This window comes from Agelaius phoeniceus, chromosome 3 (genome assembly GCF_051311805.1).
Source record: "Agelaius phoeniceus isolate bAgePho1 chromosome 3, bAgePho1.hap1, whole genome shotgun sequence".
Taxonomy (NCBI): Eukaryota; Metazoa; Chordata; class Aves; order Passeriformes; family Icteridae; genus Agelaius; species Agelaius phoeniceus.
This window is the reverse complement of record NC_135267.1, coordinates 70599418-70618706: the sequence shown is the minus strand read 5'-3', so window position 1 is coordinate 70618706 and position 19289 is coordinate 70599418. Positions and strand designations below refer to the sequence as shown.

Genomic DNA, 19289 nt, shown 5'->3' with positions numbered 1-19289 from the left:
CTTGCTTTTTCTTTCTACAGCTAGTTGATGTGGAAAAATGGGTATGTGATTCTGTCTTTTATTCACTTGATCCCAAATGTTTCATGTTGCCACTGAGTCTAACCTGTCTGTTTTGATTCCTTGTGTGTTCATGACCCTTCAACTTGCACGGCTCAAAAAAACCAAAAAAAGAGGCAAATACATGATCATGTAAAATCTGGTCACTCCTGAATTGTCCTACCAAATTTCATGTTACCACAGTGACTCTTATCTCTTTAAATTTGATCACAGAGTCATGTAATATAAATGTATGATTACTGCCTTTCAGTTTTGAGCCCTGCTGTCTAACGTTATAACTCCATTCTGTAACCCACCCTGTCTTTTCCAGTATAGACACTGTAATCTTAAACTGCATGACAGTAAGATAGTTAATACTGATAAATAATGTGTGATGCTGTGTGTAGCTGCAAATATACAAAATATAGTGATGCAGAACACCTGCTACAGAATAAAAGCAGTAGATATTAGCAAATAAAGCACAATTCTCTGCTTAATGTGTTGTTAAGGCCTTTCCTAATGTGTCTGTGTATACCATACATATTTGTTTGGGCATCTGATATAAATCATATAACTCCCCTCCGTGGGACATGTTTATGTGTGTTTTTCTTCAATGTAATCTCTAACACCAGTGTTATGTAAGAGTTAGTGGACGTAAAATGTATGTAGAATTGTTTGTTCACCTTGAAAATATTTGAGGCCTCTCTGAAAGCTTGGACTATAATAGGTCTCCTTGGTTTCATATTACTTAGTTTGGGCTGCACATGCCAGAGGCACCCTCAGGTGTCCTCTGAAGTATGGCCAATAACATAACTATAGCACTGGTCTCATTTTATTTCAGCCAGAAATTACAGAATTTTAATCTGTGATTATTACATCTTTGTAGTAAGTAGTGACTCAAGTTAGAGCTTGCCTGAGACTCCTGTAGGTAAGTACATTGTTTAAATAGTGGCTTAGGCTTTTCTGCATTGTTTCTACTGTACTCAAAAATATTTGTGTCATCTCAAATAGGTAGATGTTTATAATATTTATTAAACAATAAATGCAGTTAAGTATTAATTTTTGCTAATTGTATCAGTTATGACACCATTATCCATATTGTGGATCTAGTATTTATGACAACCATCAATTGTTATACAATTGATTTTAAGTGTTTTTAAGACATACTGATAGTCAAGTTTTCTTTTCATTTTGTCCAATTTATAATTATGACTGAGAAAGCTTGGTTATGCATCTTTAGATTCTGTTGTTTTATTCCTATGAAGAATTTTGCTATAAAGAGAAAAAACGGCAATAAAAAGCACGCTCAGTACTATACAGGCACCTCTGCTCATACTCCACAATACATGAAATATTGCCAGTATTTTATTTGTGACACTGATGTGGCTTTTTTTTGACTGAAGCATTCATAATCTGTTAATGGAAAATGTAGTATTACTTGCATAAATAGAAATCAGATCTGCTGTTTTGGTGGTTTGGTTTTGGTTTTTGGTTTGGTTTTTTTTTGGCTGTTTGTTTTTAAATTCAGAACTTAGTAACATCAAAATCTTGCTTCAGAAAGACTGCTTCATCAAAATGTGTCCTTAAACCATTTTTAAAAGAACTGGTTCCCATGAGAGCAAAGCTAAATGTGTCATTCCAAGTTAAATTGGGTAAAGACTTTTCCTAATAGACTGATTCTATAATCCAGACAACCTCTCTGGTGGGGGTGGAGTGCATACTGGCTTTACTGTCATACATGAAATTATTCTCTCTCAGATGAAGCTCCAGTCTGGCCTGTAAAGCAGCTTTTAACTCCCTCTGTAACTCCAGAGTGTTACCAGAGGTCTTTTGGTGGACTGGAAGTGCAGTGAATTAATGCAGTAGAAAGCTGGCTGCTGTAAAGCTGCATGCTCACAGGGGCAGACACCTCACTCTAACACATGTATTTCTTGATAAGCCATTTCCCAGCATAGAGCACACAAGGTTAATGCAAGTGTGTTTAGTTATATCTATCTGTGGAAACCTTAAAGCCCAAGCCCAGAGAGAAGCTTCGTGTCAAATTAATGAGCAAATTGCTGTAGGCAGTTTCATGCTGTTCAAAGGATAAGCTAAAGTCGTTCACTTCTGAGCTGTTCTAGCCTATGAAGTGTACTAACAAAAGTTTTAGAAGAAATTACTCCAGTTCCTGTGTACTTCTGTCAAATGACTATAATTTTTCTTGTGATTTTGTTCCAAAATCATTATTCTACTGAAGGGATGTGCTCTCAGCTGAAGCTGGGTACAAATTAAATGGCTTTAAGATACTTGTTGAACTCTTGGCTTCATCCTTTTGTCTCTGAGCAGGTATGAGTGAAGACTTGTAGATCTGCTTCAGTGCAGACTCAAATAGATTAAAGAATCTTGCCCAATGTAAAACCTAGTGGAAGTAAGGCATCCTGGTTCCCATTTCATATCTGAAAAAGGCTTTTCGGCTTTTTATAAAACTACCAAGGTGGGGAATCCCCAGCACTTGATCAAAGGGATTTATTAAATTTGAACCAAAATTTAGAAGACCCTGAATGTATTTTCTTTACAGAGAAAATGACAGTAATGCAGTAAGATGAAACTGAATAACACATAGTGAAAAGAGTTCCTTTAATCTCCCTGACATTTTCTCTCTTTTAATGTATTTATGAAATAAGGGAAATAATTTTATAGTGTCTTTTTCTGTGAATTAGCAATGTGCTTGCAAATTTGTGATCTCAAGGGAGGTGTTGTATACTTGCATGCAACAGGACTAATGCACTCATAAAAGCACCTGTGTGTCTGCCTTGCCATTCAGGATAACTGCTTAGCTCTACAACAGGTATCAGTGTAAGGATAAGAAATTTCCTTGGGTATCTCTGGTGAAGTAATAATTTGGCCTTTTTTACACATTTAACTATATCTAGTTGGTAAATTATTTTGAAAATTTGGCATTAAGAGCCATCCAGAATTATTGTTTTCAGGAGGGATTACTCTGAAGAGCTTTTTACCTGAAAGCAAATGAAGTGTGTTGTTTCTTAAATACAAAGTGCAAGGTACAAGAATTCTCATGTTTTTCCTGGCTGATGGCAAAGCTATGCTAGTTACAACATCGTACGATTGTCTTCAGTTTTTGAGACAGAGAAACATCTTCTGCTGAGGGTAATGATAAATTTTTTTCTCTTCTCCTCAAGTAGTGAGTATGTTAGCTCAGCTTTATACCACTAGTGAAGCTGATTTTCAATTTCTTTGGAGAAAAGAAACTTGCAGAGTAAGAACACCCACTTTAGACACTTTTCAAAAGAATTGTTTTCATTACAGAGACTTCTAAGCTGAGAAGTAGTGAATAAATTCTCACTTTGATAGTGTGGACTGGATAAATATAACAAATGGAATTTGACTAGTGGAAACAACCTAGGGTTCTTGTGGAGGCTGGAGTGAACCACAAAACAAGGCTTCATCAAGGCAAATTATTCAAGTAATACATCTTCGATTCTATTAAAGTAATTAAGTGCACATCAGTACTTAATAATCAGTATGATTTTCAAGCATTAAGTGAATTATATAAGGACAATTTTTTCTTATAATTTCTTGCTCACACTTTGTTAATTTGCTGAAATATAGATTGACTTTTCATATTGCTGTGGGAAAATACATTATTTGTGCACAAATATTGAATCCTCAAATAAAAAGAATTTGCATTCAAATTTTAGATGTAACATAGACTGCAGAGGTGGCTCAGTGTAGGGAGAATATGAGCAGTGTTAACTCAGTTTCATATACTGAGAACTCAGTTCTAATACATGTCTTGAAGGAAAATGTGAGATAATACTGTATGATGTTGAAGTGAACAGGCATATCAAAATGGAGTGACTATGGAAATGCTGCTTAAAATGTCACACCTGCAGTGATAGTTTCAACCACGTCTGTAATTCCATTCTTAGAGTATTGTATATTTTAGCAGATGCTAATTGCAGCCCAAGTCTAATTCACATCAGCAAAATAAACTGATAAAATAAACATTTTCTAATGTACACTATTTAATTTTAAAAGAAATCTATGTGCGTATGTATTTAAACTTATCTCAATCAAATAGTGACATTTCCAAATGCATGCTAGGGTTTCTTTGGTGTTTCTCCTTCAGTCCAGATTACAGAGCTGAGAATTTCAAGCTGTGTTCTAGGTAGCAATAGTAATTTCTGTGAATTACAGCAAAGTGTCTCAGTTTACTTGTTTTCAGTATTTGTTGGATAGGTTTGTGTAAAGATCTAATATTTTTACGGAGCAAATGGAATGCTATAAGAATTCCACAAAAGATATAGTCAGGAGATGATCTCTAAATTAAAGGATTTTTGGCAACTTTTCTATTTAAAAATTCTAAATAAAATAGAAATAATATTTTTTCTCTTTGCATCTAGCCAGAAAGCTCAAGAATTAAGGTGAAATTATGATAAATTAGAATAGTAAGTGGTAAGTTACCTGAAATCTGTCCAAGGAGCCAAGGAATGTAATGGCCTCAAACAGCTGTAAATATTTATATTAAAAACACATCCTAAATGTGCTCAGATAAACCTTCAGTAGGCTTTAAATGTCAAGTATCTGCTTTATTTTGAGAAGGAGGAAGTAATTAGGAGGATGAATAGAATGATGAGTGTTATGTTTCTCAAATATAATGATTTGAAATTCTACAAAGGCTTTTCTATTGCTTTTCCTTTTTCAAGTACTGTTCCAAGCCAGTAAGGTATTCCAGCTGCTGAGTGCTCAGTGCATTTTCTTCATGAGGATATTTGTTTGATGCTAAGCACTCACATTTGTCCCTGAAAGGTCAGATAGCAAATGCAGCTGAAGACTTAATCAGAGGAATATGATTATCCTGTTGTTGGTTACATTCAATCACCAGTCCTACCTCTCAGGACAACTTCTGAAAAAATGGAACACTGAAGAGATGCATTGCAAATTAGAGGACACTGATTTCTTTAACAAGAGAAGGACAAAGTGGTAATTTCAATGCATCTAGTCATCAAATTTGCATTGGTCTCACTTGTACAGGATTTACTGTACTCACTGCTTACTCACTCCCTTCACCCAGTCACAGTGGAGTGCTCTTGCCACTCATTCCTAATCAGGCTCACTTCGACCTCCAATACAGTCAATTGTTGGGATCTCCCTGTCTCTCCAGAAATACAAATGGGAATTGAAGGTATTAAAACTGGTGTATACTAATGTATACTAGAGCATTTTATCACTGTGGGTCTGATGAGACAAACCGTTGGATCCACACAGTTCCAGTAAAATCCAGAAAAGTCCAGTTGTCCTTTTCATCCATCTTTCTGTGGCAAGGTCCTTGTAGTCCTAGCACTAGTTTTGACTAGTCACTTGTAAATATGAATCAGAAGTCCCTTCAATTAAGAGTAAGATCAGCCCTTCTGCTCTGGGGAATTTCCCACAGGAAACTGGACCAGCAATTTTCCTGGAAGAACCCCATTTGTGATTGTTTTTCCTTGCAACTCACATATTTGTGCCTCTAGGACTGAGGCAGCTTTTCCTCCTTAGTTCTCCTCTTTGTGGTCACTCAGGTCAAACTTTAGGGTGGAGTGTACTCACTGTGTCCTCTCTTTTGAGCAGAGGAAAGCTTACTCCTAACAGTTGAATTACTGGTCCATACAGGTGGGGAGTTGGATCTCTGTGCTGCTGGACCAATTTTTCCACAGCTGACATAATAAAGGAAAAAAGATTTTCTTCATTTTACTGGAGTTGGCCAGCTAGGTCATCCGCGTCCAGCATGGCTAATTTCCTCAGGTACTGGATACCTTTCTCAGTGGTGGTCCACTTGCCTAGGTGGCATATAATATCTTTCTTGAAGGGATACTTTTCTTTCACATCGTATAGAAGTGGCCTTCAGAACCTAAGGACTTATACCCTTTTTCCAACCAGTTTGTTTATCAAAGAAAGGAATCCCAGCTGTTTTGCTTCCTGACCCTCTAATTCTGGGCTGCTGCTCCCCTTTTCCCAACATAGGAGCAGGAAGGTGACAATGGGCTTACCTAGACACTAGACAGCAGCTGAAGTCTTTTCACACATCTCACAGCTCATTCAGGGAAAGAGATCAGTGGTCTGCACCTCATTTGTGAGTTTTTGCTCTTTCTTCTCCCTTATCAGTGTCTGCCTCTCTCCCTCCTCCTGTTCTTATGGTGGCCCTGCTTTGGGATAGTCTGCCTTGTTCATTTTTTCCTCCTACTCCCTCTTAGAAGATGCTCTTTCATCCCTTACTAAATGACCTCACTTTTGCTTCCAATATTTCTTTTTGTGTACTGAGAAGACTGACACTGGCATCTGTTGGTTCTTTGGTTCAGCTGCAGTGCCAATGCTGTGGTAGCTGCAGAGCCTGTCCTTTTGCCATCAGATCCAGAGACCTTCTCTGCCCCTTGAGGGTACTGAATAATGTTGAACAGAGCTCAGTAGGCCTGAGTCAGGCTAAAGTATGTGATTTGTGTCTTTCTGGAATCGCCAGGATGACAGAATACCTTTTCCAAATATTTTACTAGTTTCTCAGTATACTGCTCTTGTTCAGAGGTGTAATTGCAAAATGTTGGAGGTGACCATTGTCCTAGGCACTTGTGTATTCTGTCCCACACACCCTGCCACTCATCACTATCCAGCCTCAGCACAGATCTCTGGGTGGTATTCTTAAATAGTTGTTTAACCTTAAACAAGACCTGAAACACATTCAGGAGCTCTAGCAATAGGAACATGCTGGTTCGAACATCCTGAGAATATTCAAAATTCTCAAGCACTGTTGTAATTAGCCTGGAGAAGGGGAAGATGGAAGAAGGTATTTCCCCATAGATTGGCTCTCCTTGAAGTAAAGATAAATGATGTAATTATTAGTAATTTCTAATAGATGGTTCCTGTAATACAGAGGTGGTGGCAATGCTGTGTACAAACCCCAGCTTAGTCTCACGACCCTCAATTTAACCTGTCCTAATGCAGTGTTACAAAATACAACAGAATAATGGCATTAATCCAGCCCCCAGAGCTGATAAACAGCATGGCAGGGAACATATACCACAAGTAAGATATGTTACATAGTTCAACTTTGAGAACATGTACAGCAGCTGTAAGAAAGATGGCCTTTTTATCAAGGCTGGTTTTAATAGGATGGGTGTGATAGTTTTAATCTGAAAAAGGGTCATTCTATATTATATATAAAGAAGTTTTTTTTATGATGAGAGTGGTGAGACACTGGAACAGGTTGCCCAAAGAGGTGGTGGATGCCCCATCCCTGGAAACATTCAAGGTGAGATTGGATGAAGCTCTGAGCAACCTGTTCTAGTTGAAGATGTCCCTGGTCATTGTGGGAGTTTGGACTAGATGATCTTTTAAGGTCCTCTACAATCCTAAACTTTCTATGATTCTACATTTCCATGGACTCTGAGAGCAAAGAAGTCAACATTGTGACCAGAGACTAATAAACTAATAAAAGGAATGCTTATAAATAATTTTTATAGCATGCTCTGGTCAGATCTATTCTTATCTCAACCCTTTGTGCCCCATTTTGGGCTCCAGAAAGACTGATGAGTTTAAATCTGCAGGCAGTTAAACACCACACTGCTAGCTCTCTGCCTCCCCAACCACCAATAGGATGAGGGCAAGAACTGAGAGAAAAAAAGCAAAGTTTGTGGGTTGAGATAACAACAGCTTAATAGGACATAAAATAATAATAATCTTAATGAAAAAAGAATTAGAATATTCAAAGCAAGTGATGCACAATGCAATTGCTCAGCACTCACCAACTGATGCCCAGCCAGTTCCTGAGCAGTGGCCCTGGCCAACTTTCTCCTCACTTTGTATATAAAGCATGACTCTATATGGTGTGGAATATCCCTTTGGCCAGTTTGGGCTGGCTGTTCTGGCTACATCTCCTCCCAGCTTCTTGTGCTCTCCAGCCTGCTCCCTGGCAGGGTGATAAAAGAACCTGAAAAGTCCTTGACTTATTATAAACACTGCTTAGAAACAGCTAGAATATGTGTTACTGACACTGTTCTCATCCTAAATTCAAAACACAGCACTGTGCCAGCCACTAGGAAGAAAATTTACTCAGTCCCAGACAAAACCAGGACAGGAAGTTAGAATGACTTTAGAAATTTGAACTTATATGTGTGTTCTATCTGTTTAATTTTCATATATGCATTCTGAATTGCTAGTGTTAGTCCAGAAGCTTATGTGAACAATTGTTCTGAGACACAGAGAACAAGTGTTAAGGAGTAGGAAGTTCTGCCCTCTGCAGAGAATGAGTTGCAAATATTTCTTGTGTAACAGCTTGTTGCATACATAAAGTACATAATTTCTGCTGTTTTTTTTCTTTCTCTCTTTTTTTCTTCCCAAGCTGAGAGTTAAAGTAAGCATTCTCATTTAGCTAGCAAGAGATTTGGTCTAAAAACCTTGGAGAATGTTCTTGCAGAACAGTATGATGGGAGCATGACAGGAGTGTCCAGAACCCTCTGTGCTGGCCATTTGTTTGCAGCTGTGGCCCTCACAGGTCATGATATGTAACTTTTCAGGCTTGGCCTGAACTTTCACAGGGCATTTGCTTTGCATTTGTGGGCATTAGTTATGTTTAAGTATTTGCGATAACATTTCAGAGTATGGTGTTTTTTTAAAGCGATAGATAGACAGACAGACAGAGAGATATGTGTTCAAACTTCCCTAACCCACTCTTGTCTTTCAGTTGTTTCTTGTGGGGCTTATTCATAGCACATTCTAGCTCTAAGAATCATCTGTAAATTATCTTAAAAATTATTAAGGAACCAAAGTAGCTCTAAAGCACATGATATGACTGACCCAAATAGATGACAATTGCTTCTCTTGCATTTGCTATAGTTCATTTAATACTTCAGCTGAAGAGAATGAATTGTTATATCTGGTCCTTCAAAAAATTCAGCACAAGAAGCTGCTGTATCATTTTAGTAATCAATAGAAGATACAAATTATTCACTTTAATTTGAAGGTAGTTAAAAGATTACAATCAAGCATTTAAGTAAATTATCAAAAAGAGAACCAGAAGATTTTACAAGACTGTTGTTTATTGTACTTGTAATGTGAGGAAAAAAACCGGGGTTATGTAATTCACAGAATAAAATTTTATATATGAACGACAGCTGGAAGAAACTGAGGTCTTTTGATAGATCTAATGTCCTTGATAAACTGACAGCATGTTGGCAAGTGAAAGTCTCTATTGACAAATACAGACTTTCACAAATAGGAAAGGATTCATTTGAATTAATCATCTACATAAATTGTTTATGTAGTAATGAATTTACACACATCCCACTGTAATAAGCTCAGCAAAGATTCCTGGTTAGTTTCTGGAACCACCCAGTAAAAGCAGCAAAATTTCTGTGATAACTACAAAGCTATACTGATAACAACCAAATAGCCCTAAAAGAAGAGAAGGAGAGAAGTCTTTGAACATTTTAAGATTATTAGATTATAGGGTTTTTTTTTCTTTTAGCTAGAACATCTTGTACATCTTTGAGAACAGATACTTCTCTTTAAAAAAGCACATACGAAATGAAAGCAGCCAGCCTTGCTTGGAAAGCTCTCCAGCTAGATTATCTTTTCATTTGGGATAGAGACAAACTTCAGTCCTCAGTTTCAACCTTTGTGATATCAGAACATGAACTGATGAGGTCAAAAGGAGAAAGGTGGCCATAAATCTCTGACAAAGAAAAGAAAATCACTGCATGTAACACATCACTCTCCTTTTGTTCTTAAGCAACCTTCATGAAAATTTACCTAAAAATTTCCATAATCTTCTAGCATCAGCCGTGTGGCACTTAATTTTTTTAAACCGGTGCATGAAGTCTTACTAATGTTTAACTTTTCTTAATTTATTTTGCATTTGCATACAATATATTACTACAATAATGGTGTTGCTCTTCAGTAGTGCACTTTGAGTGCAGGATTTAACAACTCACATTGTACGTTTTAGGAACTCATCAGAACAAGTTGTTTAAGATGATCAGACATGGCTCCTGTTTTGCTTGTACTGTGTTTAATCTTTAAGCAAAGGGAGTCTCATGAGCTATATTATTTCAAGTTAAGAAAAATCTGAAAAAACTATTGCAACAACAAAAAAAGGATAAAGTCTTGTTCATAGTAGCTGTTTTGCTTTCTAGCATGAGCTATAATTATGTTAATTGCAATGATAAATGTTCCTTTTAAATGTGGTTTCTAGTGAGTGTATCCTACTCACTTTTTCAGGGGAAACAAATCCCATTTTTATGCACCTGAAAGCAAATGTTCATTTCACATTTTCTCTTTTTTTTCCCCTTCTCATGGATCTACAGAAATTTATGATGAAGGTAAGGAAGTTAAACATTTGGTATTATACTTCCTATGTATTCCTACAATTTAATGAATTCTATTTATTAATTTTTAACAACAGCATCAAACTCACTTTCTTGAACATAAAACATACTGAATTAAAAAAAAAAAAATTGAATTTAGAAACTACGATGACTGGTTTGTTTTGGGGTTATGATTGTGAAGGACCAAAGGCAGACTGTGGAGAAAGGACTTTTGTCTGCTTTCTCTAATTTTCACTTCATACTAATCCTTTCAGTGACAGTGTAGCATTACATGGTAAATACAAAGTCTTGACACAATGAATAAATAAAAGAAGTTACAGTAAAACATTTTGGAAAGCAGGGACAGCACATTGTTTCTTCTGTCACAGTAATGCTGTTTGGATGGTTTTGTGTCTCACCTGTGGAGTGGCTGGGCATTAGGGATGCCCATTTGGATGCCCATTTTTGGGATGGGGCTGTCACTGGCATTTGCTGGAGCTCAGTTTCTTGGGGCTGTTGTTTGTCTTTTTTTTTGTCTCATTAAAAATATGACAAAGCACTTGAACCTCCAAGCATTTTGAATAACTGGCATTAAACAATTACCTGCAGTTTTCTCCAAAATGTGTTGCTTATCCATTTTCTACTTTAATTACCAGTCTATTCCCAATTCAACATATAAACTGATTTCTTTATTGATTTTCATCCCCTAAGAGTTTTCTTTTCTCTGGTATGGTCTTGCTTCACTGTCACTCTCCAAAAGTGAGCAATTCTCAGCTAGATAAGCAGTTCTATTTTAAGGGCTGGATTTAATGATGTCAGAGGAGTTTTCTTAGCATGATTCCTCTGCTGATCCATCTTTTCTTCCCACTCGGCTCTCTTATTCTTTATCTGTGAGTTTCTTTCTTGAGTGACAAGGATGATTCACATTCCTTGTACTGTTCAACAACAGAAAAAGCTTAGTCACGATCCTTAACCTGCAAAAAATGCCTCCCTCCTCCACTTATTTAGCTCTAAAATAACCAGGAAGATTTTTATTATTTCTTCTATGTTCTATGCAGATAAGGAGGAGGAGAATAGGAGAAGAGAAATCCTCAGTAGGCTAAAGGAGAAATCGATAAATTTTATCTTCCTGGGTGATTTCTTTTCCAAAACACTGGAAGTGCTTGAAAGTAGGCATTTGTAATGGAAGTATTGCCTCACCCATAAATATAAATCTTTGTTTTACATATAAATCTAGAAGCAGACAATCAATATTATTTACTTTTGATTAATTTTTACTGCTGTGTCTGCTATTCATTGTTGTGATGTTTCCCATTGCTAGAAAAGTGAAAACATAAATGTAGTGTCAAAAATATTAATAATGAAGTATATTTGAAGTGTTTCTAATTCTGCCTTCCAACAGGTCAATATTAGCAAAATTGGGATCATTTAGCATGGTGCTGGCACAAGTATTTGTCATAATTTCTAATTATTCCAATCTTTTTAATGTAGATAGTAAAATATTTCTGTGTTCTGTGAATAAGACATGCTTATGGGGTTTTTTTGGCCAGCTGATTTATTCAAATTCAGATTTTTATGTGATATTTATATAGAACAAAATTACATGTTGTGATGCAGCTTTAGATTCAGGCCATTTTTAGGAAACCTATAGTTTAGCTGAAGTCTTTTTTCTAGTTTTTTTTGGTTTTTTGGCCTGCCACAAAATCAGAGGTAACTGCTAATCAAGTTAATAAAAGAAGTTTGTTTTGTTACTTTTTTCTTGCTTTTTTTCTTACTTTTTTTTTCTTGTTACAGTGGCCATCATTATCTGGGAGTAGGTATCAGCAGTCATCAATCATACTAATCTCTATGGCTGAATTTTTTCAGCATTTGCTGTTTGATAGTGAATTTCACAGAAAGTCTATAGTGGTTTAAGAGTAAAGTATCAAGACATGAATATGTATAGCATATGTAATGTCTTGAGAGGTTCAACTTCCTGTTTGTTCTCATGTAACGTGGTGTGTAGGCTACAGTGAGACAAAGAAAGGGATTTTAGGCTGTTTGAATTCACCCTTCGATATTGCTCTTACGTGATAGGAGCAGAGTGAGGGAATATTAGCTCAATGCCTCCTGTCAGTGAACTGATTTACTTTGTATCTTTAAATTTTAAGCAACTAAATTCTAGTTGTTTGGTGCCAACTACTGGAAACAGCAACCCGAGAGCACAGTGATTGCAAAAGGGTTAGGATTGTTGTTTTCTTCCATAGAAGAATTCAAGGGTTCTGGGCCTGGATGCTGTAACTTTGGAAAGGAAATTCTGTCTGTTTTGTATCAAGATTTTAAAATACAAATGTATACTTCTATGAGCAAGAAGAAGATGTAAAAATTCTTGGCTTAGTCTCTGTAGCTTTTTAGTCTTTACTGCTTGCAGTATTTTCAAGTTCTCTGATGTTGCTAGAGATTTAATTTCCCAGTGTTAGTATTCCAAGCATCAGTTGTTTAGTTTTGCCTGACTAATCTTGTCTCGCAAGCCTTCTAGCTCTGTTCCAGGGTTACTTCACAAATTCTGCAGTGATTCAGCCTGTTTCCACACACTCTATTTTCACCACTGCTTGGGTTTTCTGGACTCTGCTTGGCACTCATCTGGCAAAACTGAAATGCCAGACTTAGAGCCACGGCTATCCTCAGCTCTCTGTGTAACCACAAGCAGAATGCTCAGATTTTAGGGGGGCTGAATTACTGACCAAAAGGGCCTTTTTTCTATCTGCTGGCTATTTAGTTGCCTTCAGCAACATTAATCTGAGTGTTTTGTCATCAAGTGTATTAGGTCTGGCTGAGATGGAGTTTGTTTTCCCCACAGCAGCCCTCACAGTGCTGTGCTTTGCATTGGTGTCGATAACACACCAGTGTTTTGGCTATTGCTGAGCAGCACTGGCACAGCATCAGCACTGTCTCTCCAACATTCCACCTCTCATCTGTGGGCTGATGTCAGAAAGATCTTGGAATAGGACACACCTAGGACACTAGACCTAAATTTACCAAAGGAGTATTCCATACCATATGATGTCAACTCATATATAAAAGCTACGAAAAGGAGAAAATGGAGGCATTTGTTGTTTACAACATTTGTCTTTCGGAGCAACCATGATGCATGTTGAAGCCCTGCTTCTGGAGAAGTGACCAGACATTTCCTGATAATGGGGAGTAGCAAATAATTATTTTTTTTTCCCCTATATGCATGCATGACCTCTAACTTCTGCTTTAGTAAACTGCTTTATCTCTCCTGTTTGCCCTCTCACTTTTTCTCCCCTGTCCAGCTGAGATGAGGAAGTGACAAAGCAGCTTAGGGGCCATCTGGCATCTAGCCAAAGTCAACCCACCATATCAAAATTTTTTTTTAGCTTCTCATTTCCAACTTTTCATGTAATTGATCATAGTGGTATTAAGAGAACAAGCCTTCCTGTGTTTTCCAGCTGGCTGTTGCTTGGTATCAGAAAGAAGTTCTCATTAGTCATTTGAAGCTGTGTTCAGAGTGAAAGAGTTTAAACAGTATGTACTTGTGGGGAGCAAGAGGTCTCGTTGAACACTTGCCTGTTGTGGCCTCCTATTCTACGCAGCTTGTAGATCTGCATCACTGCTGATTTTAGATAAATACTGCCCTCCATCAACATTGGTCTACAACAGATTGAGAAATTGCACATTAATAATGAAATCAATAGGTGAATAGATATTAAATTGCTATGGAAATATTTTGAGAATCATCTCCTCTACAAAAATTATTGTAGTGTCATTCAGATATTTATGTGTAGAATCATGGTGGGATGGTTTTAAACTGTGGGACATTGTTCCCTCCTATCCCTCCCAGGTCCCTTTATTCATTTCCTGATTCCTTTCACTTCATGACTAATTCTGCCATCTGGGGTTTTCCTTCTTCTAAGTAAGGATTCAAAATTTTCAAGATTTACATGTATTCCACATCCTTTCAATAATTTTTATTTTCTTAAGTTGCTTAAATTTATTTTCTTAAGCAAGTTGCTTAAATAGAAAGCTTTAATTTGCTTAAATGAAGGAAGTTGCAAAGAATTTTATATAAACAAAACACATTTCTTGTGCAGTCACTGTTTCTTTCTTCAGCATCTTGATAAAGGCATTGACAGCCTTACATCTCCGATCATGACACAGGTTGTTTCAGACTGGGAACACCAGTCTGAAATACACTGAAATACACTTTTGCTCAGAATACATGGTTGCTTTTTTTCATGCCACTAAATGTGGTCAGACCTGGGTTTCCTATTTGATTTCTTTCTAATGGATCAAACCCAGAATTTCAGAATGTAATCAATTCTCTTGAATGAAAGAATTCACAGATGCAATGTGGGTCCTGGGGAAGGGACTTGGAAAAGATTTTGTCACTGGAAGAACATTTCCTTTTTTATGTAAATATAATTCTTTAGCATTTCCATCAGTGGTGGGTGCAATATCCTGCTTGGTTTATTTCTGTAGTGGTGGTAGGTTTACATTTAAAAGGGTTCAAAACAGGTAACTGTAGGCTAATCTGTATTTAATTCCATACTTCTGGTTATGCATTTAGTTTAAGTTTCTAGATTTAGAAATAGAAGTATTTTTTGAATAACTTCATGGTTTTCTAACAGTAAAAGCTCCTGAACTACATGAAACTTGAAACATCCTTGTGATGGTGAATATGATGCCTTTTGTATTCATATTTGCAAGTATTTTTATGGAAGTATTGGTGTCACATGTTTAACTTGCTGTTGTCTCCAGCATCTAAGTTCAAGATGGCCAATGTCAATGTGTTCCATTTTAATGAAGTGTGAGTAGTCAAACCTTTAAAGGACATTGTTTTATTCCAATGTACATATGAAACAACCATTAATAGTCATATTTGAAACTTCTAATGGTGTCTTACAGTAGTTGCCTTGAAAAACACTTGTGAAGAAAAATGGGGCGCATGTCGCTTCTTTTATTTTACCACCACTTTACCATATTCAATGCCATGAAAGCAGTTGTGTAGTATTTTTCAGAAACCCATTAAAAGCAATACTGGTTGGTCATAAGTTCCATCTAGACTATTAGGGCTGGATCTGGGGCACAGAGGAAATACAAGGCTGTACAGCTGATTGTGGTTAAGGCATGCTATACCATAACTGTAAGTTGTATGGACTGCAGTTTTGAAGGATTTACTGATGTAGTTCATTCTTTCATTTGATTTTTAAAAAATTATTTTTGAAGTCTATCAGAGCTATTTTTCCTCACACGTTAGTCTTTGTACTGTCATTTTCCATATAGCACATCAGTAACTCCATTCTAGTAATATGGATCTCTCATGGAATGAAGCAGGAAAAACCTTTACATTCTTCTTAAAAAACTTGCCATGTTATTTTGTATGAATGTTTCTGGAGTGTGAATCAGTTCCTGTGTGACACATTCAGTATTTTTAAATTGCTTTTGTGGGTGACTAGACTTGTTTGAATAATCATGTGTTAAATGCAATTACTGTCAGGCTTTCTTAAGCATTTTATTTCTGAATAATAGCATTACAGAAGCTTTTTCTTTACATATACAAAACATTTAAATAATTGTCTTATTTAAATACTTCTAAATGCTTTTACATGGTTCTCTCTCTGGTACTTCCCTGAAGATCAGAACTTTTTCCTCTTTTCTCACACATTTGAAGATTGTGCAGACCTGTGAAGAAAATTCAGCTAAAAAATCAGCATTTGCTTGCAGTAGAGTTCTCACTGGTCTAAAGGATGTTTTTGTCTAGTAGACATAAGGCTGTTAGTATAAAAAGAATGGAAGGGCAATGGCTGACTCAGAATCATGGATGCCACAAGGTTATTCACCATCCTCTAAAAGGTCTCATTGTGAGGTTCCCAAAAGCACAAATGGTTTTAAAACATGTATTCATGTGACCATGGTTAATATCCTGCAGCTTCTCATGTATGTCCAGGAATGCAGCAGTGCAGCCATAGGCACAGTAGTGCAGGTGCTGTTGTGTGAGTCTTTTGGTCTGTGAGGGGATGGATTACATGTCTGTGCCTGTGACAGTCATGTATGTGCAAAGTTGTACTCCTACAAAGGGGTGGTTGAATCAGGTATAACATATCTTACTCCATATTGGGTCGGTATTCGTGGTAAAATTGATCTTTTTTTTCTTCTATATTTGCACATTTTACTACATAGCTTTTAGGTTGTAGGTTTTGAATGCTTTTTGGCATTTTAATCCTCTTTCTATTAAGAAAACATGGAAAATATATTTCCAAATTTTAGCTTATTATTTTTGATTTTGGTTTATGATAACACTCTTTTCATCAAATTAAACAGCTCAGATCTTAATAATCTGTCATCGCCTGGTCTTCCACTGTATTGAATTTGAAAGCTGTTTATATTTTTCGAATGCTAATTTATTCAGCTCTAATTCTTGTTGTTCTGTTCTAAATTGCCTTTTCTTTAGAAATGACTTTTGGGTAATGAGATGACTCCAAATTAATTTTGTATTCCAGCTGCAGAAATATTGCATTAGAGATGGGCAGTTTACATGAAGTTTTCACAAGCAGTGTGAATTTGTCAGTCCCGTATGCTTTCAGTCTGAAATGATTATCTTTAGTGTTTGCCAGTTCTGAAAACTTTTTTGTATACCCCACATTCTTGGGGAATAAAATGTGAAGAGTTTTGTGTTAATATAATTGACACTCCTGAATACCATAGCTTGTAGTATTTCAATGGATAAGTTATTCTTTGAAAACAAATGTATTTTTATTCAGCTTGATTTTATTTGAAGAATAACTATGAATGTATTGTTCAACTTGGAAATTACTCTGAAAATTGGAAATTTTGAACATAAAGAAAATAAGACTCATGATAAATAATGTGGTTGTTAGTAACTGCCTTGCATTATAATGCCATTCATACATCTGTGCAAAAATCTGTGGGCATTATGGATTGAATTAGTCAGCATTGTGGCTTCCAAGTATTCTTACATGCAGGGTCTTCTGAAATGTTATTATTGCAATATTACAATAAATTGGGTAAAACTTTAGCGTCAGATATCATCTTGAATGTAGCATCTTTGCCACAGAAGTCCAGTTATTAAATTTATTTTTTTTTAATGTAAAAAATTTAAAAGTTTTCTGCTGGAAATGGAATGGATAATTTTAAAAATCAAAGAGTATTTCAGTAGGCAATCATGGTCCAACAGCTACTTGCTGTGCGGCTTCTGGCATGAAGATAAACGCTGAGTGTGTAGTTATGAAATGAGCTGTTAAAATAGGAAATGAACTTAGAGGTATGTACAGTCCTGGAGGACAAGCTCCAAAATGGAAGGCAGTTTCATGAAGCCATCCTTGCTTACTATCCTTTTTTGTATTTTCCTGTTTCATCTTTTCCCTTTGTCTCCAAAAGAATGTTTTTTTCTCAGAAAAAGGGTTTCTCTCAGAAACCCTTAAGTGGAAAATGCTGTAAATGTTTTTTTCATTTAAGAAACAAACTGCAGACTTGGTTGCATTCTTCTAATGGACAAAGTAATACTAATTAAAAAGAATTGCTTTAATCCTCTTGGAAAAAAGAGGATTGGAAAATCCTCCATTTTTCGCAAAAGTGATTGAATTTTTTAGAACCTACCTTTCTTCTGTTCAGCTACAAGTGAGAATTTAACAAAATAGGGGCTAGACAGACAAATCAATATAGCCAAAGTAAAGGCAAGCTAATATTGCTGTGATTTTGTGGGTTATGCTGTTGTCAGCTTTTGTGCAACAGGCAATCAAATCTTTATGTTAGATATCTAATTTATGGGATAATAAAATAGAATACTTTTGATAAAAATACTGGTGGAATTTTGACGTTTTGTTTGTATTACTGACTTTGTTACTTGGGTACCTATGTGTGCTGTTGATAAAGTTTGCAGGTAAATCTGAAATGCTGGTAGGGCAGTGTGTTCACAGCAGTTTTTTTCTCTCTTCCATAGTGTGATGAGTAGCAGACATTCAGTGCTCATCTTTGGCACAGTGGGCCTGGTATTATCAAATGCCTTTTTCTTTCCTTGTGCCTTTGGAAAAGGTGGTGGTGCTAATGGTAGTTCGGAGCTAAGTCTTCATATCTTATTGTCAAGACTGTGCCTGTGACAAACTCCATGACTTTGACTATTTCTTAGCAAAAATTCATATCATTCAGTCTTCCAAAGAGATTTTTCAATGTGGCTCCCTGCATTTTGGCCATTATGCAGTTTGTTGACAGTCAAAATGTACCTTGTGTCCATCAAGCTGCTCTTTTCTCAATAAACATAAAAGCCAGAAACTCTTGGCAGTTTCTTAAAAATGCTAAAATTGTTACCCTTGAAGTGCTTGGTGCTTCACCACCTACCCCTCTTGTTTTTTTCCTTGACCAAGTAATTCAAAGTTCAATAAATGCTAACGCATAAAAGATAAAGAAGGACAACAAATAAACAAGGAAGGGAAATAATTGTGTGTTGCTATCATAGCCATTCAGTTAAATTGATCCTCAGCACTGAAATGTAGCTGCCAGAGATGTTAGACAGTATGATTTTTTAAAATGTATTTTGTAATGAATCTGATGTTCCAGTCAAAGAGAAGATCAGTATTCTATGGTAAAAGAAAGGGTATAAATACCATAATAAGAAATTAAACTCTAAATTAAATATAGGATTCCTATACAAAAGAGTAATGCTGGTTATGGAGTTGTCACATTTATAGACTCATAAAATATTTACTTATCACTGCTTCTTGGAGAGTGTGCTGTGCATAATGTTACATGAGTTGTTCTGTCAGAGAAGTATGAACTTATGCTCTTGACAATGTCTTGTCAGACAGTCTCTGCTCCTGCCCAGTGCTAGTCATCTGCATTTCAGCATAAGGAATACATAAATCTTCAGAAGAAATTGAAGGCTTACTCATGCCTTAACAA

General features: G+C 36.3%; 1 protein-coding gene across 6 annotated transcripts in view; it reads left to right on the top strand.

The window, feature by feature from the left end:
- RYR2 (ryanodine receptor 2) overlaps positions 1 to 19289 on the top strand; it is a 384358-nt gene that overhangs the window by 134690 nt on the left and 230379 nt on the right. For 4 of the 6 annotated variants that reach the window (XM_077175562.1, XM_077175558.1, XM_077175561.1 and 1 more), the window contains exon 4: positions 21 to 41. The exons of the other annotated variants lie outside the window; for them this stretch is intronic. In XM_077175562.1, coding sequence (XP_077031677.1) covers positions 21 to 41 — 21 coding nt within the window. The remainder of the gene's footprint in view (positions 1 to 20; positions 42 to 19289) is intronic. 6 annotated transcript variants of the gene reach the window in all.